This window comes from Thalassophryne amazonica, chromosome 2 (genome assembly GCF_902500255.1).
Source record: "Thalassophryne amazonica chromosome 2, fThaAma1.1, whole genome shotgun sequence".
Classification (NCBI taxonomy): Eukaryota; Metazoa; Chordata; class Actinopteri; order Batrachoidiformes; family Batrachoididae; genus Thalassophryne; species Thalassophryne amazonica.
The window spans coordinates 96572007-96594744 of record NC_047104.1 but is presented as its reverse complement, the minus strand read 5'-3'; the positions used below and the strand labels follow the sequence as shown (position 1 = coordinate 96594744).

Sequence of the window (22738 nt, the reverse complement as noted above, 5' to 3'; positions counted from 1 at the left end):
GCTCGTTGCCCCCTCAGCTTGCTACAAAATGGAATGTCTTCAAGACAGTTTTCCCCCTGGCAGCAGATATATATATTTTTTATTTTATTGATAACAACACTCATAATTAATCATACACAAAGCTGAACCTGGAGGAGAGATGATTGTTGACAGGCTGCGTTGATGGCTCATGGCCATGCAGGTGCACAGAAACTTTCACAGAGCTGCAGCTTTTACAATGACTACATCAAAATGAACAGTTTTCACTGAAAAATGAGTCATCATAACACAACATCACACTTATGTAAACTTTGTAATTAATATGTACCTCTGTTCTTAACGTTATCAGCTACATTCCAGTGAAGCGCACGCTTGGATGCTTTAGTTGCAACGTCACTTGTCGGAAACATCCGAGTACTCAAAAGTACTTTGTTCTCGGAAGCCTCCGTAGCTGTTTGCTGCGAAGGCCGTATACTTTGAAACCGGTCACAAAAGTGCACAAAGTAATCCTGGTGGCTCATCGGATGGTCACTAACAGCCTAAATTTAAATTATGATTTTGGTGCAACATGTCCTTTACTAAGTGCATTTATTCTGCTGGATGTTTCTGCTGGTGAGTGCATCACCGTCACGCAAACCATTTGTTACTATTATCATTTATTTTATTATGTTATTATGGCTGACAAAGTAACATTGCATAAATGCATTCATTTTTAAAATTTCAATTAATTGCACTTTGCTCCATTTTGTTTAGATGTCACTGACTTGGTCTGTAAATAAAGAGCGTTTTTGAGAGCAATAAGTGGTTTAGATGTCTGTGCCTTTGAACACTTTTTTGCACAAACACCACCACCACATCAGAAGTATTATTTTTTTTTCCCAAATAGCAAGAAAATCACACAATCAGCACACAGGTTAGTTTATGTGGTTTAAACAGCATCACTAATGCTTCCTCTGGCTGAACAAGACATGAAGGTAAAGTACATGTTAAATACGTTTCATACCAAAGTTAACTTGCTTTAATAACTGTTATTTTATTTTAACCTCCTGACTACCAGGTATATCCTCCTGACTAGCTTCCTGATAGGTCCTTAATCCCTAGTTGTTCCATTTTGATTAACATTTCGCTTGTGAACATTCCTGATTGCCACTTTCTTCCATAGCTTTTGCCTTAATAATTATCAGAAAAATTGCTCCTCCTGGGAAATTTTTCATCGAGTGATTGTTAAGGAAAGGGACCATGATCCATTTGACACATTCATCTCAAAAATGGCTAACTGCAATTTCAGATTTTTACCCTTTAACATGTAATGGCATAATGTACTACATGAAGTAGCCAAAAATATGAAACTTTTACAAAAACGAGCCTATTGCACAAATGACACTTCCCAATTACTGACTGAAAAACAAAAAAATATAGCCATGGATCACAAAAGGCACACTTCGGAGTGGATTCAGTTTAGAAGCCACTGATTGGATCATTTTTCACATCAGCCCCCCCCCCCCCCCCCCCCCAAAAAAAGAAAAAGCACAGTGGGTTTGTGGTTAGCACTGATGCCTCACAGCAAGAAGGTTGTGGGATCGCTTTCCGCCCTTTCTGTGTGGAGTGTGCATGTTCTCCCCGTGTCTGTGTGGGTTTCCTCTGGGCAATCTGGGTCCTCCCACAATAAAAAAATAAATAAATACTTATTTAGGGTCTTGTCCTGTCTCTGGCCCTGACCAAAGCAGAGTCTCTGCATCTGGAGTTGGTCCCCGGGGGCCTCTACGCCATGCCGCACTGGTGCAGTAATTCATTCAAAAGGAGCACCAACCAAGTAGCGAGTGAATAAATGAACATACATTTTCAAATTTTGACATTTCTGTATTCTAAATCATTATTTAATTTATCTGAGGGCATATTCTAACATTTTGAGATACATTTTTCTACTTTTTTTGGAGCTGTAGGATTAATCAGCAACATTTTCATTTAAAAAACACTGTATATGTAATGAGTCTAGAATATATAACATTTCCACTTTCAGAAAGTGACAAAAAAACATTTTCACAATATTCTCATTTTCTGAGATGCACCTGTTGTCTATACAGTCAGAACATTTAAACAAGAACTATCTCCTTTGGGGACAGAGAGAATGGTCATTTTGTCCTGAAAATAGAAAAGTAAACTATGCTAAACAAATCAAAGTTAATCTTGAGCCGAATTCCCTAGCCCCCAAGGCTAATGCTAATATCTATTGCACATGTGAGCAGAGACATCTTTCCAAATTGATTTGATCAATTATTTCTCACCGATTCTGGGGATGCGTGCATATTTTTCCCAATAGATGCCCAAGCTTCGGGGGTTAACTGTTGGTCAATGTCTCTCTCCAACACCTTCTGTATTGGGTGGCAGGGTGTTAGATTGTTTATTTACATACATTTGGAAATCTCTTGGAAAACGTTTCCCCAACAATTTTTTCACAGCCACAATCTGTGCCTAGAAGACACTACAGTGTTTGGCTAAAAGCTACAACTCCAATTCCAATGAAGTTGGGATGGTGTGTGAAATGTAAATAAAAAGTGAATGTAATGATTTGGAAATCCTCTTTAACCTATATTCAACTGAATACACCACAAAGACAAGATATTTAATGTTCAAACTGACAGACGTCTTTGTTTTTGTGCAAATATTTGCTCATTCTGAAAAGAATGCATGCAACACATTTCAAAAATGCTGGGACAGGGGCAACAAAAGACTGGGAAAGTTGATGAATGCTCAAAGAACACCTGTTTGGAACAATCCACAGGTAAATAGGTTAATTGGAAACAGGTGAGTGTCATGATTGGGTATAAAAGGAGCATCCCCAAAAGGTTCAGCCGTTCACAAGCAAAGATGGGGCGAGGATCACCACTCTGTAAACAACCGCGTGAAAAAAAAAATAGTTCAACAGTAAAGAACAATGTTTCTCAATGTTCAATTGCAAGGAATTTAGGGATTCCATCATCTACAGTCCATAAAATAATCAGAATATTCAGAGAATCTGGAGAACTTTCTACATGTAAGCAGCAAGGCCAAAAACCAACAGTGAATGCCCGTGACATTCAATCATTCAGGAGGCACTGCATTACAAACCGACATCATTGTGTAAAAGATCTTACCGCGTGGGCTCAGGAACACTTCAGAAAACCACTGTCAGTTAACACAGTTCGTCGCTACATCTACAAGTGCAAGTTAAAACTGTACCATGCAAAGTGAAAGCCATACATCAACAACATCCAGAAACACCACCGCCTTCTCTGGGCCTGAGCTCATTTGAAATGGACAGATGCAAAGTGAAAAAGTGTGTTGTGGTCTGATGAGTCCACATTTCAAATTGTTTTTGGAAATCATGGATGTCGTGTCCTCTGGACAAAAAAGGAAAAAGACCATCCAGATTGTTACCAGCACAAAGTTCAAAAGCCAGCATCTGTGATGGTATGGGGGGTGTGTTAGTGCCCATGGCATGGACAACTTACACATCTGTGATGGCACCATCAATGCTGAAAGGTACATCCAGGATTTGGAGCAACACATGCTGCCATCCAAGCAACGTCTTTTTCAGGGACGCCCCTGCTTATTTCAGCAAGACAATGCCAAGCCACATTCTGCACATGTTACAACAGCGTGGCTTTGTAGTAAAAAAGTGCAGGTACTAGAGTGGCCTGCCTGCAGTCCAGACCTGTCGCCCACTGAACAACTGAAGTCATACATCAAGCAAGAATGGGAGAGAATTCCACCTACAAAGCTTCAACAATTAGTGTCCTCAGCTCCCAAACGCTTATTGAGTGTTGTTAGAAGGAAAGGTGATGTAACACAGTGGTAAACATACCACTGTCCCAGCTTTTTTGAAACGTGTTGCAGACATCCATTACAAAATGAGCAAATATTTGCACAAAAACAAAAAAGTTTGTCAGTCTGAACATTAAATGTCTTGTCTTTGTGGTGTATTCAGTTGAATATAAGTTGAAGAGGATTTGCAAATCATTGTATTCTGTTTTTAATTTACATTTTACACAGCGTCCCAACTTCATTGGAATTGGGATTGTAGCAAAACAGCTTAAATAAATAAATTAGAATAAAAATAAGCACAAAAGACCACTGTGCACTCTGTCCCAGAACTGTAACAGACATGCACAACTTCAATAATATGAACAAGCTTCATAAAACAAAAAGCAATGTATACAGTGTACACAGCAACATATGTGCTCACCTTTTTGTACTTGTGTGGGTAAGTGCACCTCTCTATGGTTCCCTGAGAGGCTCCGCGGTTCACAGTCCCCAGTCTTTCCTCTAAATGCAGCAGGTCCTGAATGGACACAGCAGCAAAACACTGAGGCTGACAGAATCGTGCACAACTTTAGTTACTTCACTGTAATAGAGCTTTTCTAACTGTACACTAAGCAGCTACATGAGACTTGTATCATTTTCCTACATGGCCTACTGATTGCTTTTTCACTGAATTTTTCAATGTCTTCAGTGTTTAAACCAAGAGTCTAAATGAGTTATAGTTTGGTGGGAACATAAAGTCAAAGATCCAAATGCATCTGTGAATAATGGCATGACTGACCGCACAGCCTGAAGCATCAAAATTAATTTGGCGCTCTGAAAATGCTCATTTTTAACTTATGATGTACAGTAGTGTTCAGAATAATAGTAGTGCTATGTGACTAAAAAGATTAATCCAGGTTTTGAGTATATTTCTTATTGTTACATGGGAAACAAGGTACCAGTAGATTCAGTAGATTCTCACAAATCCAACAAGACCAAGCATTCATGATATGCACACTCTTAAGGTTATGTAATTAGGCTTTTATAAAAAAAAAAAAAAGTAGAAAAGGGGGTGTTCACAATAATAGTAGTGTGGCATTCAGTCAGTGAGTTTGTCAATTTTGTGGAACAAACAGGTGTGAATCAGGTGTCCCCTATGTAAGGATGAAGCCAGCACCTGTTGAACATGCTTTTCTCTTTGAAAGGCTGAGGAAAATGGGACGTTCAAGACAATGTTCAGAAGAACAGCGTAGTTTGATTAAAAAGTTGATTGGAGAGGGGAAAACTTGTATGCAGGTGCAAAAAATTATAGGCTGTTCATCTACAATGATCTCCAATGCTTTAAAATGGACAAAAAAAAAACAGACGCGTGGAAGAAAACGGAAAACAACCATCAAAATGGAAAGAAGAATAACCAGAATGGCAAAGGCTCACCCATTGATCAGCTCCAGGATGATCAAAGACAGTCTGGAGTTACCTGTAAGTGCTGTGACAGTTAGAAGACGCCTGTGTGAAGCTAATTTATTTGCAAGAATCCCCCGCAAAGTCCCTCTGTTAAATAAAAGACATGTGCAGAAGAGGTTACAATTTGCCAAAGAACACATCAACTGGCCTAAAGAGAAATGGGGGAATATTTTGTGGACTGATGAGAGTAAAACTGTTCTTTTTGGGTCCAAGGGCTGCAGACAGTTTGTGAGACGACCCCCAAACTCTGAATTCAAGCCACAGTTCACAGTGAAGACAGTGAAGCATGGTGGTGCAAGCATCATGATATGGGCATGTTTCTCCTACTATGGTATTGGGCCTATATATCGCATACCAGGTGTCATGGATCAGTTTGGATGTGTCAAAATACTTGAAGAGGTCATGCTGCCTTATACTGAAGAGGACATGCCCTTGAAATGGGTGTTTCAACAAGACAATGACCCCAAGCACACTAGTAAACGAGCAAAATCTTGGTTCCAAACCAACAAAATTAATGCCTTGCAGATGTGAAGAAATCATGAAAAACATACAACTAAATACTAGTTTAATGATTCACAGGATTGCTAAAAAAGCAGTTTGAACATAATAGTTTTGAGATTGTAGCGTCAACAGCAGATGCTAATATTATTGTGGACACCCCCTTTTCTACTTTTTTTTGTACTAAGCCTAATTTTATAGCCTTAAGAGTGTGTATATCATGAATGCTTGGTCTTGTTGGATTTGTGAGAATCTACTGAATCTACTGGTACCTTGTTTCCCATGTAGCAATAAGAAATATACTCAAATCCAGGATCTCTACTTTTAAGATTAGGCTTAAAACTTTCCTTTTTGCTAAGGCTTATAGTTAGGGCTGGATCAGGTGACCCTGGACCATCCCTTGGTTATGCTGCTTTAGACGTAGACTGTGGGGGGGTTCCCATGATGCACTGTTTCTTTCTCTTTTTGCTTTGTATGCATCACTCTGCATTTAATCATTAGTGATCGATCTCTGCCCCCCTCCACAGCATGTCTTTTTCCTGGTTCTCTCCCTCAGCCCCAACCAGTCTCAGCAGAAGACTGCCCCTCCCTGAGCTTGGTTCTGCTGGAGGTTTCTTCCTGTTAAAGGGGAGTTTTTCCTTCCCACTGTAGCCAAGTGCTTGCTCACAGGGGGTCGTTTTGACCGTTGGGGTTTTTCATAATTATTGTATGGCCTTGCCTTACAATATAGAGCGCCTTGGGGCAACTGTCTGTTGTGATTTGGCGCTATATAAAAAAAAGTTGATTGATTGATAGTCAGATAGCACTACTATTATTCTGAACACTACTGTATGTTGAGGATTCCAGTAGCTGGAGAAGGGCATGGAGATGCCCATATTTCACCTGCGGGAGACAGATCCAGGTAAAACATAAGATGGTATAGAAGCTCTGCTGTTATGGGATATGAAATAGTGACTATTGTTATGGAGTCAGTAATTATACTTTCTGAGACTGGCCACTGCCAGAGAAAAGTGTAAAAGATGACCAGCTATTATTTAGATTTAGTCCATATTTTTTTCCCTCTGCTTGGTCTAAAAAAGTAACCGTTACTGACTGCCACAATTATTTTTCCTGATTTCTTATAGAGTTTCTTAAAGCCAGAAAGTTGCCATATGAAATGACTTTAGTTTTGTGTCATGTCTGTGATCTGCTTTTTTTCCTACAAAATTAAACAACTGAATAAACATCCTCCGAGGCCGGTGATTCCATAATTATTGCCAGGGGTTGTAGAAGTAGGCAATAAAAATCTATTAGCCTACTCTTTGGCTCTTTTTAAGTTTGTTTCTGTGAGGAGCTCGTATAACTCTCAATGTGTCTGCAAGGGTTTCCTCCCACCATCAAAACATGCACATTTAGTTTCTTCCTCCTTGTAGAGTTGAAATTGCATCACAAAGTGCATCTGTTTGTTACTGAAACTGAAAGTGCAAAACTTGTACCAAATCAATACTGAGAACCTAAAAATCTGAGGTTCAAACCAGAGATGGATGGTCTGCTGTGACAACCCCAAACAGTTTAATGTGTATCCCATGTTAGAAATGTCTCAACCTAGTTAAAAAACAAATGAAAACAAACAAACAACTGATACCAACAATCCACAGCTCCAAGTATAATCTAATCAATACAAAGACTGTTAATATGAATCCCATAAATAAACTTCAAAGAATTCAGGTGCTAAACACTGCTTCAATTTCAATTTATTTTCATTTATATAGCACCAAATCACAACAGAGTTGCCTCAAGGCGCTTCACACAAGTAAGGTCTAACCTTACAAACCCCCAGAGCAGCAGTGGTAAGGAAAAACTCCCTCTGAGGAAGAAACCTCAAGCAGACCAGACTCAAAGGGGTGACCTTCTGCTTGGGCCATGCTACAGACATAAATTACAGAAACAATTCACAAAACAAATACACAGGAAAAGCTGTTGGTGCACAGGACAGGTGGGTCTCCAGCACAAATACCACACCCATCTCTGGATGGAGCTGCACCTTAAACAGAGAGAAAAAACAGAATCAAGCATCAGAAATTCAACAAATACAGTATAATTTGCCAGCATTAAACAACAAGAAAAACAGGAAATATTACGGTGATTACCCTGAGCTTCACTAAAAGACCCAGAATTTAGGTAAATTTGAGGCTGCAGCACGCTTCAACAGGACACAAACTAAGAAAAGTGATGGAGATCAACTCTATATTAGTTTCAGACGATTTCACACCTGGAGAATTTATTTCACAATTTGACTGAAAACTGTGGTTGTGAATTAGTATCACAGTATCTTGTAACAGTTCACCTTTACACCACCAATTAAGTGTTTAAAATTCACTTTGCAGGTCAGAGAACAAACAGCATGAACAAATCTGACAACACCATTTGTTGGAGGAAAGAGGGCCACTAGAAATGTGGCACCACTCTGGACTGTTGATTGTCATTGTACTTTGTCAAAATTAAACAACCATATGATTCCTGAACAACTACTTCACTTTAAAAAATTAAGAATTTACTGGGACTATGATCTTGTGCTTTCTCTTTTGTCCACCCACCCCTAATAGCAATGTATATTTTCATATTTCAAAATGATCATTTCATAATAATGAACCATTTGATGATGAGTCACACAACAATGTAGTTGATTGTGGTAGTGATGAATCAAGCAGCAATTAGCTCATTTTAGAGTTGTCTTATTTTTCCTTCGATGGATGCAAACAAATTCAACTGTAAATTACAAATCTTAGTATTATACACACTGCTCAAAAAAAAAAAAAAAAAAAAAAAAAAAAAAAATTTTTAAAGGAACACTTTGAATTAGATCTGAATGGGGGAAAAAAATCATGCTGGATATCTTTCCTGATATGAACGAGGTAATGTGTTAGGAACGAAAGGACACCACATCACTTGATGGAAATGAAAACTATCAATCTACAGAAATTCAAAGCAAAAAAAAAAAAAAAAAAAGAAAAAAAAAAAAGATGTGGCAGTCTTGTCCAATTTGCCTAAATTTCGTTGCAGCAATTCAAAATGGCACTCAGTAGTTTATATGGCTCCCATGTGCTTGTATACAGGCCTGATAATGTCTGGACATGTTCCTAATGAGATGACAGATGGTGTCTTGGGGGATCTCCTCCCAGATCTGGACCAGGGCATCACTTAGCTCCTGGACAATCTGAGGTGCAACCTGACTGCGTCGCATGGACCAAAACATAATGTCCCAGGGGTGTTCTATTCACTGCAAAACTGGTATCTAAGAAAGTGAAAAAGACTTGTTTAAAGAAAATTTGACTTATTTTTTTGTCTAAATAGAAAACTATTCTTGTCGAGCATTTTCTACATAAGAAAAAATGTCCTATTTTAGGAAAATGTTTGCTAGTTTTGAGAATTCTAACCAAAGCAAATTTTTCTTACCCCATTGGCAGATTTTTTTTTGCTTAATACAAAACAATTTGGCTAGATTTAGGACTATTTGGCTTATTTTGAGGGGGGCAGTTTTTGCAATGTTGGATTTAGGTCAGACAAGCGTGGGGGCCAGACAATGGTATCAGTTCCTTCATCCTCCAGGAACTGCCCACATACTGTCGCCACATGAGGCCAGGCATTGTCATGCACCAGGAGGAACACAGGACTCACTGCACCAGCGTATGGTCTGACAATGGGTCCAAGGATTTCATCCCGATACCTAATACCAGACAGGGTGACGTTGTCCAGCCTGTAGAGGTCTGTGTGTCCTTCCAGGGATATGGCTCCCCAGACCATCACTCACCCACCACCAAACTGTCCATGCTGAATGATGTTGCAGGTAGCAAGGTGTCTTCAGACCCTTTCATATCACGTGCTCACAGTGAACCTGCTCTCATCTGTGAAAAGCACAGGGCACCAGTGGCTCATCCGGTTCCTCCTTACGCAAAGGAGCAGATACCGTTCCTGCTGATGGCTTTTATGCTCCTGTCCAGCTCTCCTAGAATAGCTACTTGTCTCCTGGAATCTCCTCCATGCTCTTCAGACCATCCAGGAAGACACAGCAAACCTTCTGGCAACGGCACGTACAGATGAGTCATACTGGAAGAGTTGGACTATCTGTGCAACCTCTGTAGGGTCCAGGTACTGCACCATGCTACCAACAGTGACACTGACCCTAACCAAAAATGCAAAACTAGTGAATAATTGTCAGATAAGATAAGGAGGGAAAAAATGTAAGTGGTCTCCACCTGTAACAACCATTCCTCTTTTGGTAGTCATTTCATTGTCGCTCCTCTAGTGCACCTGTTCTTAACACTAAAGCAGCTGAAATTGATTAACAACCCGTCTAACTGACCGGATCAATATCCCAGAAGCTGAATAGATTTGAGGTTGTACTCTGATCAAGTACTCTTTTAATGTTTTTGAGCAATATATGCAAAACAAGCAAAAACAATCCTCACCTCATATGTTCTTCCAAATCCAGTCATTCTAGATGAAATGTATCGAATGTGCGGATAGGTCACTTCAGATATGCCAGTGTGCTATGAGAGAGGATACAAACATGAAGAAGAAACTGCTTTAAAGCTATGTCCACATTTTCAGACTACAACTGTGGAGCTTCTTTCATGAGCCATGCTCACTTTTTGCAGACTTCACTTTATTTGTCTGTCTTGATGTGATGGCGTTGATGCAAATGAAGGCTGCTGGACTTGTTGGTTGTGCACTTGAAAACTCTGATGAACCACTATATATTCTCCATATTGCATATTAGCAAATGCCAACCCAGAATGCATTGTGCTGTCAACATCGGTGATATTTATTTTTTTTGCAGTCAGCTTTACTTCCGGCTGCTTCATATGTAGTGAACAGTTACACTTTGCAGCGCCTGGCACCTACACTTTATTTCTAAAAATGCCTACAAGAAAGCCACGCAAATTTATCTGATTTTGGAAGTTACCATGAAGGGTAAGAGAGGATACAGCAGTGGGTGACTCTAAGGAGACAGCTCTGTTTGCTATCACAACAGGAAAGCTGTGGCATGCACACAGGACTTGAAACAGCTACCATCCCTTTAAGTTAGAGATGTCTGTGCTTACCTGCTCACTGACTGTGGTCAGACAATGAAAGAATCAAGGAACACATACGTGATGATGACTATCAGATCTTTACTAACCATTATGTTGAACTCAAAGAACCTGGAAGTATCAGACCCTATGAAGCATACGAAGCTGAGCAAAGCCCAAGCAGTATTAGACAGCAGCATGATATTCTATGTGGTTGTTGCGGCCCACTTCAGGAGAAGTAAAATCAGCGGGGTGCGACTGTGTTGCAGAGTATGTATTCATTACTTAGTTTGTCTAAATTCTGTCAGCTGAATTGCAAAAATCAATGAGCATTTTGTGTGAACATGTGTTAACACTCGTTTTCTGACCAAAGTACATGTCACAAAGCAACTGCATGCAGATGTACAGCTGACTGTAAATCTCAGCAAAATAAGGCAGCAATAATAGTGCACCCCCTACATGAGTTCATAGGTGTCTATACGCGATATGGGTAACTGCTAATATATAACTCACATGGCTCAAACCCCCCCCCCTTCCTTTAAAAAGTTATATTACAAATAAGCAACCATCAACATTAATCCAAAACAGAATTGAAAAATTCTAAAATTAGTTTTATCTCATTTATTTTTGTCTTACCATGAAGGGGATGGGGAAGTGGTGCAGTCTAGGCGGAGGGTGGTAGTGGGGCAGCTGGGAGTGCAGGTGTCCTGAAGGGTACGGAGCCACAGTCACTCCAGCTTCTATGCCAAGTTCCCTGTTCACAAATTCAGTCATCAGGCAACATCATCATAGTTCAGTGAAAAAAATTAGAACAATATCATCAGAACAATAAAACAAAATCCTAGATCCATGAAAACAGTTAAGACTGAATAATAATAATAATAATAATAATAATAATAATAAAAATTACAGACTAGAATGTGGAATTAAAATAAGACAGAACCATGAAATGAGAAAATAAGACAAAGTCATGAAATAAATGGCTGACAACAGAAAATAAAAAAGGTTTTAAGAAAAAAATAAAAAGGTTTTAAGAAAAAACAAAACTAATCAAACTTACAGACTACCAGGTGGAATTCAAATAAGATAAAGCCATAAAATTAACGACAAACAGTAGAACATAAAGAGGTTTTAAGATTAGCCTTAATATCTTCAATTGAAGTGGACATTCTAATGTCAAAAAGTAAACAGTTCCACAAAGTAGGGGCATGATATGTAAAGTCTCTAAAGCATGATAACATTTTAACCCAGGGGACACGGAGTGAGCCCACATCTTGTGACTGCATGGCACGAGAAAGCACATAAGGCTCAGGACGTTGAGCAAGGTAGGCAGGCAGACAACCATTTACAGCCATATATGTCAGCAGCAAAACCTTGAAATCTGATCATAACAGTCACACGGAGCCAGTGAAGGGAAGCCAGAAAAGGTCATTATCTCAAACTTTGTCTGATAAATTTGAAGATTAAACCTATAGCAACAAGACATGAACATATTGTAATATTTGATTTGTTAATATACATTACAGGTTGCATTACAACTAAAACTAGCCATCTGTCAAAGCATACTGCTTCTGGTACTCACCACGCCGTCCTCTGCTCAGGCTGGCGAGGGTGAGAAGACATAGTTTGAGGCACATGGATATGGTGTCCATGCCCGTAGTTTGGGTGCATTCTGTGGGGGTGTGGAGGAGGACGTTCATGTGCTCGCCTACAAAGAGGGATACAGTGACACTTTGTCGTTTTCATTAATGTGCATAATGAATGTTCATGAGACTGATGATGCTGACACTCACGTGGGGTGTTGCATCATTCTACGTCGATGGACCTCCATCCTCTGCAGCATCTCATGCTGATGGAGCCTCTGCACTGAAGCACCAAGTGTTGGCATATGGTGCGGCAGAGTCTGGTGATCTGCCGGCAGGTGTTGGGCTAGCGGGGTAGTTGTACTGGAAAGGTGGTGGGCAGGCAGTGGAGGGGGAGGAGCAGGGGGCATACCATGGCCTGCGGGATGTGCTGGTAGTGGAGCATGAAAGGGGTGGACAGCATGGGGAATGACATAATCCCCCTGTGGAGGGGGTTGAGGTGCAGGTGGAAGTGGAGGGTTCCCATGGGAATGGGGACATGAGGAGGGGGCCTGATGATGCATTGAGCGTGCTACAGAGCCAACTAGATCAGGAGAAAAGCAACATACACACACACACAGACAGACAGACAATTTAATGCACAAAGTTATTTTGGGTTTGCTGAAAATAAACAGCTCCAGAATTATACATACACCCCCCATAGATTACAAATTCTGTGGTGCTGAAATGTAAAACGTTTCTCAACTTGCACAGGCCTCTTAACTTCCTACTAGTGATCATGATTCACTGCAGCTGGAAGCATCTCTGTACCAAAACAAAAAAGGTTTGTTTGACAAAATTCACTAGCTTGACAAAGGCACAGTGTTCTCAGTACTAGAAGGTTTAGAATAGGGAGGGGTATTATTTCAAAAATGTTTGAAATCTATACATTTTTGCATGGAATATGGAAATATACATGGAATAATCCATAACAGTATAATTTTGGGTCATTTGGATCCAAAAACCCATATGGACGGAGCGTCTGAAAATTTCAAGTAACGCGTGTGTCGTATATGTGCTGTTGATGTAGAAAACCACTCTGTTGCTTATAATTAGTTAATTGTGGCCATGTCATTCTTTACATGTGATGATTATACTCAACTGATGTTCCTGAAATAAAAACTACATAGATTTTGTTTGTTAAAATTGATCGTAACATATGTACTGAAATTAGGTTTTTTGTCAATTACTCTTAAAAAACACCAGACAGGCTTACTGTTACTACAGACGTTGAACATAAACTTGGGGTCAACCAACATTTGGAGCCAAATTTCAAGTCTCTAGGTGCAGTGGTTCTCAAGATATGACATTTTCATCGATATTTTTGGCGATTTTTGAACCCGATATCTTCACTGGCTCCGTCCATATGGGTGTTTGGAACCAAATGACCCAAAATTGATCCTGCTATGGTTTATTCCATGTATATTTCCATATTCCATGCAAACATTTATAGATTTCCAAATTTTTTGAGATAAACCCCCCCAATTTAGAAAATCGGTCAGAAAAGATGAGAAGGGAAAGAATGTCAGTGCAATCCCCCTGTAATACCATTCCTGTTTTGGCAGTGATTTCACTGTTGCTGCTATAGTGCACCTGTTATTAATTTCATAACACCAAAGCAGCTGAAGCTGATTGCCACCATTAAAATTAAAAATAATTTCATTAACTAAATTAAAAATAATATCATTGCAGTTAACCTTCATAAACATGCCCCACTTTGTTTCATTTTATTCATATTTATCTGAAATTTGATGTCAAAGTAAGATTAGATTAGATTTGATGGAACTTTATTAATCCCCTGGGAAGACTCCAGGAAAACTGAGGTTCCAGCAGCACTATATAGCTGCACACAGGGTATGAAGCACACAGAGTATCAAAAGTAAAAAAGAAAACAATTTGCAATACAAATACACAATATAAATACCAGACATACTGATCAATACTGGTTTACTGGCTACTACTGCTCCTCTCCTTCCCGTCCTCTGTCTTCCTGTTACTCCTCCTCCCTCTGAATGAGGAGTTTTTCAGTCTGTTGGTCCTGCACTTGGGAAAGAGCAGTGTGTGGCTGAAGAGGCTCAAGAGGCTCCGCTGGTTGCTGATGACGGTGTGCAGAGGGTGACTGGCATCGTCCATAATGTCCAGCAGTTTGTCCAGTGTTCACCTCTTCGCCACCGTCAACAGAGAGTCCAGCTTCATGCCAACCACAGACCCAGTCCGCCTGATGAGTTTTTCTTGGATGTGCTGGGGGGCCAGCACACCGTAGTAGCTGGCCCCCCAGCAGCCAGTAGTAGTAGCCAGTGTCTTCTTTTACACCACGGTGTAAAAGAAGACATTGGCTACTATGGATTGAAAGAACATCCACAAAATCACCTCTTGATTATGGGATATCGCAAAAGGGCAAATACATCCCCAGGAGAGTCACCACACAACTTCACTTGACAGCTACTCTATGTACTGTAGAATGGATAACTAGCTACTGCTGGTGCAGTTCCCACAGCTGTTGGCACATTAACCATTAGGTTTTGTTAATTACTACAAACATTTGGATTTAGGACTGCAGCTGCCAAAAATCAGTTCAGTAAATCTTCAATACTCTGCAGCAGATGATTTGAAAGAACCTGTGGGGTGTCATGTCTCTTTTGCTGTATGACAGTGGTGTCCAAAGTCATTGCAGAACAAGCCAAGAGGGTGCAGGTTTTCTTTATAGCCACTGACTCCAGCAGGTGATTTCATTGATGAACTGATCTCATCTGCTCAAAGTGATGTTTATCAGTGAAAACACTTGGTGGAGTCAGTGCCTACAAAGAAAACCTGCAGCCTCTTGGCCCTTTCTGCAATGACTCTGGACACCACTGCTGTATGATGATGTCATACTCACAGGAGGGGTGCATATAATGTCTGCAGGACTGCTGTGACTGCAGATGGGGCTGTGCAACCATAGAGGAGTTGAAGGAGTCCGCCACAGATGGCTGGCTGGGTCCAGGAGTGGCCTGGGAAACATAAGCAGGAGGCCGTGAGGTGGAACCTGGGCAGCATGGGTCAAAAGCTGAGGTACTGCCATGGAAACTAACGCTGCTGTTTCCACCAGTCCTGCTGCTGTTACTTAGGTCCACTGGCAGAGTTTGCTGTAAGAGGAAGGCAGAGATATTACAGGAGGTTGTATCAATCCTTGTAACTTTGAACTGGTTTAGTAACATTTTTATGTTACTGTTTTATGTTATGGAAGGATATACTGCTGTATATCCTTCCTCTTGGTAAGCTGATCCAGCAGTTCTGTGATGTGTCCTACCATTTGTATGCCGATGACTTGCAGCTGTACTGTTCTTTTAAGACAACTGAAGCACAGAAAATTTGTTCTCTCATTAGTTGTCTCACTAAAATTACAGAATGGCTTACTGAAAACAGCCTACAGTTGAATTCTAATAAGACTGAGACATTGATTGTAGCTCCAGATAGTGCTATGTCTGTCATTAAGAATCACCTTGGTAATCTGAGCAGCTCTGTTAAAGGCAGCCTGCGTAACCTGGGTGTCATTTTGGATGGAGGGATGTCTTTGGAACATCACATCAGGCAGCTCGTTAAGAACTGTTTTTTCCAAATTCGAAACATTTCCAAATTACGCAAAATGGTGGCTTTTAATGAGCTAGAGATGATTGTGCATGCATTTGTTTCTTCACGACTTGATTATTGTAACAGTCTCTTTACATGCCTCAGTAAGAAAGAGCTGGCCCGCCTGCAGGTAGTGCAAAATTCTGCTGCACGACTTCTTACCCGCGCCCACAGGAGAATGCATATTACTCCTGTCCTCAAGTCTTTACATTGGCTCCCTGTTTTTTATAGGATAAATTACAAAATCCTCGTGCTGACCTTTAGAGCTCTACATGGGCAGGCACCGGAATACATTAAGGACCTGATCCAGCCTTATGTTTCCAGCAGGAGTTTGAGGTCTTCCAATCAGAACCTGCTGATGGTTCCCTGAACTTGTTTTAAAACTCGAGGGGACAGATCTTTTAAAGCTGTGGCACCTCGCCTCTGGAATGAGCTTCCCTGTTCTCTTCGCTCACTAGACTCTGTGGATGTTTTTAGACAGCAACTAAAGACACATTTTTTTAAACTGGCATTTTAGTGTCGATTTATTTTATTGTTCTATATTTGTATGTTGTTTTTATTGTCTATTTATATCGTGTGAAGCACTTTGTGACCTTGGTCTGTGAAAAGTGCTATATAAATAAAGCTTACTTACTTACTTTAAAAAGTTGATTTGATGAAAGGTCTAATTTGTATGTATGCATTTAGGTATAAATGTGTGGGTGGATAGTTGGCTAGACAGACAGACAGCCAGAGCATCACATCCAGTCAGTTGCATATGTAATTAGACGGTGGCATAATTGTTACACCTTAATATTAACAGAAGTCCAGTTTCATACAAGAAAACAGATCAAATCTACCCTCGAGTCTCTCATGTGGCTTCTGGCAAAGTGAACTTGAAATTTAATCTCTTCTGTATAATTCTCTTGGGTTAATGGATTTGTGGGCATTTTTTGTCATGTTTCTATAAATAGATCAGCGACAAAATGCCTCAGAGACTCAATTCTATCACTTCCTGAAACTATCACCTCTTGCTTCAATCCCTGTTGTAGAAGATCTTTGCCTCAGAGCCAATCCCGGAGCCACCGAGAAGGTCACGTGGGTCTGTGTCTCTACCCACCCCATTACCACTTCAACTGGCTCATTCAGAGGGCCCCCTTGCTTTGTTCATGAGTCAGATAGATTCACACCATCACTAAACCCTCATAAATCATTAAAAAAAGGAAAAAAAGAGCAAGAGGAAAAAAGAATTGAACATTTCTGGATAGAATTAAGACAAAAAAAAAAAAAAACATCTAGCTGGTGAACTGGTGAGTGATTTTATCTCATTTCTTTTACACTGACATAGAGTTTTCTTCATCTATTACACTACTTTTGTCATGTTTTTCCTCTGTGATGCATTTTTGCTCAGATGCAACTAATACACCACTCCAACCTATACTCAGGATAATACAGTAATCATAGTTTACTGAGTTTCACGACAGTGTTTTTGTCATGTATTAATTAGTTAATCTGCATTCTGTATTTAAAACAGCAAAAGCACTCAAAATAGTTATGAATGCCTCTCAAAATGACAATATGGTACTGTTATGAGTACAATTTTAAAATTTTTTACCCGTCACCTGAAAGATTCCTGCTGCACCACTGCAGTGTTGGCACCACAGTGGTGCTGCTGTGGACTACCTTGGTTTCTCTGCCTACACTAAAAATTATTAAAAGGCCTGTATCTCGTCTCGTGTCTTCTTAACATTAGCTTGTCACTCTGCCATGAAGCTGTGATGGAAGAAAAGGCTGCAATCACAGCCACTGAAGTCAAAACTCCTTCAGATATCACAGACATTTTGGCCAGTCAATTACTTAATTTTGCAGAAGGAAGATTTGCCACATTGTGCCATAAGATTTGCATTTACCATCAAGTGGGGGGAATTTGCTGCCATGACTGGCTGTTACCATAACGTATTATGGTAAATGTATAACAACGGTTTGGAAAAAAAAAAGTTTTGCTCAGACAATCACAGTCTCAGACTCATCTTAAATGCTCTGAACTATCTCAGCCATCAATTTTCCAGATTTCCTTTTTATTCCCTGGAGAGGAATTGCTGCCCACCCCTCAATGGTGTCACTTCCGATACAGCTTTCAGTACAAGATGGAAATCAGTGAAAATGCCCGCAAAGACGACAGCAAAAACAAACGTATGGATGGCTGGTGGTCCTTTAGAAAACACTTTTTCCCAAACTTGCTCCAAACCGTTTGGTGCTGAACAAATCATCAGTGTACCTGGTCATGATAGTGGGTTGTGGTGCTGCTACTGTTGTTGCTGTTGCCTCCAGCACAGGGTGCAGGCAGGGCACTGGGGCGCTCCACGGGGCAGCTTTGCTCTTGAAAGGGCAAAGTGCCCGGAGGATGTGGTGCCGGATGATGGATGTGATGAAGGAAGGGATGAGCACTATGGTGGCTGTGCTGAGAACCGCTGGTTTGTTGAGAAGATGAGGCCTGCAGGCAGCTTGAATGAGAGTGGCTCATGGACAGGTGAGCGGGAGAAGGCCTTCCACATGGTGAGTGCTGCTGACAGCAGGATGGGAGCCTTGGCAGCGCCGTTGCTGCGTTCTCTCCTGATGTACCTAACAAACTTGGTCTGCTGTCATCTGATTTGAGGAACAAACAAATCCAGGACAAGACAACAGGCCAAAATTTTAAATGGACTAAAAAAAGATTAAATGAAAGATAACCTATATATATGGAAGAATTTCATCACGTCAAATAAACATGCAAGTTCAAAAAAGATAGTAGTCAACATCAATAAGCAGTGTACACTTAAATGCCTTTTTCAACTTGCACTGTAAGCCACATACCGTATTTCCTTGATTAAATGCCCAGGCATTTTTTTTTCAAAACGCGCTCAGGCCTGGCGCCTAAACAAGGCAGGCCTTTATTCGAGGTTGGCGATTATTAGCAAAATGCTGCTTTCTGCCTGTACTGTAATATGGTGTTAAGTGTCACACATATCCCTGGGTGTGATGAACCAAAGGTACCCGCTTTAGATCAGAGTCCTCTGCATTGCTGCGTACCCTCTCCACGCCCCCTCTCCATAGCCTGACATGCACCTCAGAAAAATTGAAATGATGGAGACCGCAAGGACTGTGATTGATCACTTTTCCAGTTTCACTGCTTCCTCTCCTGTTATTTAAAAGTTTTTGCAGTGCGTACGCTAATTACATTTCGATCATGGATCAAATAAAGGAATGTTTGGCAGAAAAGGCTGCAAACATGACCAACTTTACAACAAAGACGCTCAAATGATCCTCAACTCAAAGGGAAATTTCACGCAATGTTGGTTTGGAGGGTGATGACTGTATAAAGAAGTGGAGCTTGTTGAGGTACAAACTGGTTCAGAAAATACGACCTGGAACCATAGACTGCATATATACCAGGAACAGTGGTGGTGCAGACAGGAAGAAAGTCCCGCCTTGCTCTCCATGTCGCACCCCCTACTATACCAGCAGTAAATTGCATTACAACGCCCATCAACGCGATGGAGAGCTTCAAAAGGGTCATGCCCACATCAACATCATTGTGTGGCTATGGAGTTACAGAGTTGTATAAGCATGAATCAGGCTTTAGGATTTTAAAGTACCACTCTGCAGTGGATTCACAAAAAAGAGTAACTTGACCAAATGTAATCCTTTTTAACGCACATTTCAATTTAGTTTCATTTATATAGCGCCAAATCATAACAGGGTTGCCTCAAGGCACACATAATGTCCATCGCTAATTTAAGGCAAGCAATTTTTTTTTCCAAAGTTTTGACCCAGCCGTTAAATGAGGCAGGCCCCGATTTAAGGCCTGGCGTTTAACTGAGGAAATACGGTAATCTGTTTTAGTGATATCTGGGAACAGAACAAGTGCACAAACATTACATGACCATCAAAGAGATTACGCAACTGACAAAAAGAATTAATGTGCAAGATCCCATTTAATAGTGGTCTACTGCATTTTGGATTGGATCTAATTATGTGGAGAGCATGTTTGGAGAGCATTTCTACTCACGATTTCCTTACTATTAGATAGAAGTGTGGGATGTGACCCCTGGTGGGTCTTGAAGGTACTGCACATCAAGCACAGCCCTGTGGTAGGCCTTGAAGGTACCACCATGAGAGGCCTTTATAAATAACATCAGAGTTAAAATGTGCAAAAGTTTCAAGCTACTTAAAATTATTTATTTTTAAAAAGTTATAAGTAATCAAAAAAAAAAAAAAAAACCTTGAGGTTTAAAGTATGTATTTTTCTTCATTCATCTGACATAGTTCAACATAATTTATTTATAAGTATAGATACGTCATCATAGTCCCATGTATCAACCACAATTGTGATTAAAGGTTTGGGTGAACTCTGTTAGATTTTCTGAATTTCAAAGAAGGCTGCCACAAACAATTCATCCTGAGGGACCTGGACACTGATAAGAACCATTGTACACAACCCTTATAAGGTTTAAGACTATATTAATTCTGTGTGAACCTGCTTCACCTTTATGCATCATTTCTGCTTAAGTAGTATTCAGCTCTGGTCTGCTCAACCTTTAAGTTTAAGGTAAGCTTATAAGTGAAATTTGCCCAGTTTTCCAACAGAAGAGTTTATTAACTGAATCACACTAAAGCTTAATAGCAATGCACAACTTTCTGGATATGGAAAATAACATATAAAACAAGCTGACATGCAGCTACAACTAAAGTAGGCTGATCTAAGGTTTCTCAGTGTTCTCAAAATGATAATTTTGTATATAAATGTTATTTTCTAACAAAAATGAATTTTTGAAGATGAGCAGAAAACATTAGGTGTATAATATTTTGTTTTATGAAAATGTGTTGTGTTCTATTTCATTCCTCCTGACCGCCAGAGGGCAGTGCTTTAGCACCTGGATAACTACATATGCGCAGCACAGAGGTCGAGAATATATACCAACAAAGTCACGCCATTGAATGTGACCTGGGTGACGTCACTGGTTGTCTTTATATACCAGACGCACCCAGCGCTCGCTTCTTTTCTACATTCTCGCATTCTTAGAGGTTGAGAACGCATTTAGCTGCGATTGCCGCTCTCGCTTGTAGCCTCACAACCCACCTTCGGTTGGAGCTACATGCACTGCACACGTCCTCCAGAGGCTGCGAGACACAGCTTCACTGTTTTTTGTATTCTTTGACGTCTGTCGTGAGTACACCTTCCTAAGCGCCGGGTGCGCGCCTTTGCCGCTACCCTGCTGGGTATTTTCCTCTGTGCACATTAGCTGTGTTGTTTCGATGAAAGCTGGCTATTTGTTTAGTTGTGTCACTAACCCCGTTAACTACGTGGTAGTGTGTATATCAGAACCAGTATAGTGTACTGTGTTGGGCTTGACGTGAGTGTTTTCCATTCCTTGAAGTACTTGGTCTGCACTGCTGCCATTTGCTAAGTTTAACAGCTCCCCTAGCAGCTAGTGTTGTCGTTGCTCTAAGTGACTTAGCACTTGGGCTGTGAGTTTTTCGGCTGTGTGCATCATGTTATTACTGTGGTTGTGAGTGTTTCACGCTCCGAGCCTTGTATTAGCTTTTACACTGAGTGTTTCACGCTCCGTGCCTCATGCCGAGTCTGTGCCTGGAGTGCTTCACGCTCCGTGCCTCGTGTCGAGTCTGCGGCTGTGAGTGCTTCACACTCTGTGCCTCGTGTTACTATTTACACTGCGTGTGATTCACGCTTTGTCTTTCCATTTGTAACCATCAGGGCTTGCGTTAGCCATCTGCACGCAGTCCACAATGTTGACAGGGCCTTTGTTGCATGGCTGTAGTACCTGTTTGGCTCCCTTGAGCCCAGATGATGGACATATGTTTTGCCCCTCGTGTCTTGGGATCGGACACCTGAGGAAAGCCCTGACTGGCGATGCCTGCCTTAATTGTGCCAGCATGCCACTGGCAGAGAGATCTGCTAGACTTGCGGCATTGGAAAGTGGAATATCTAGTGCGACTTTGGCCTCCAGCCCCAGGAAGGAACCAAAGCGCCGTAAACGCCCACATGTAGGAGCCCCTTCTGCTAAGGTTACTCATGACCATGCTTTGGCTGAAAAGGTCGAAACGTTGACTTCTGAGTTTGCTCAGATTAAGTCCTTGCTTCTGAATCTACAGCCTAGGGATGCCGTGACAGTTCCTGTTGTCCCTAATGAGGCTGATCAGACCAATGTAGTTACTCAGCAGGAGGAAGATGTCGTGTCTATTGCTGCAACTGATTCCTTGTACATGACAAGTGATATAAACTGTGTGGAGGATGAGGATGAGAGGGGTCTTTCTCCAAGCCATTCATTAGTGGGCTCTCATACCTCTGAGGCAGAATCCATGCCGCAAACCGGACCTGGACTATCCTTTGTCAAGCAAGCTGTTCAGTTGGCTTTATCCAGGCTTGGGGTCGACAATCCCACTGCGGAAACCACCGCTTCAAGTGCATTTTTCAAAGTCACTCAGAAGCCCGAGTTCAACGTTCCAGTTTCACAACCATATATCGAGGAGCTCCACCGATGTTGGGCGGACCCCAAATCATTGACCCATCTATCGCAGGACTGCAGAGCCCTTAGGTCTATGTGTGATTCGGCGCAGTACGGTCTGAACCGTATGCCCGCCGTTGACAGTATTATTGCGAACCTGGTTGTGGCTCCAGCTGATGCTGCTCGGCCGGATTCCCGCTGCCCACATCCTCAGTGTAGGGTCACTGACGACCTCCTCACCAAAAGC

At 41.0% G+C, this 22738-nt stretch overlaps 1 protein-coding gene across 4 annotated transcripts in view; it reads right to left on the bottom strand.

Moving 5' to 3' along the window:
• rnf111 (ring finger protein 111) overlaps window positions 1–22738 on the bottom strand; it is a 105084-nt gene that overhangs the window by 5111 nt on the left and 77235 nt on the right. For 2 of the 4 annotated variants that reach the window (XM_034190143.1, XM_034190165.1), the window contains 8 exons: window positions 18264–18631; window positions 15276–15522; window positions 12569–12941; window positions 12358–12483; window positions 11412–11529; window positions 10173–10253; window positions 4205–4300; window positions 2265–2351 (listed from right to left, as the gene is read on the bottom strand). In XM_034190143.1, coding sequence (XP_034046034.1) covers window positions 2265–2351; window positions 4205–4300; window positions 10173–10253; window positions 11412–11529; window positions 12358–12483; window positions 12569–12941; window positions 15276–15522; window positions 18264–18631 — 1496 coding nt within the window. The remainder of the gene's footprint in view (window positions 1–2264; window positions 2352–4204; window positions 4301–10172; window positions 10254–11411; window positions 11530–12357; window positions 12484–12568; window positions 12942–15275; window positions 15523–18263; window positions 18632–22738) is intronic. The other 2 variants (XM_034190158.1, XM_034190150.1) reach the window with 2 other exon arrangements.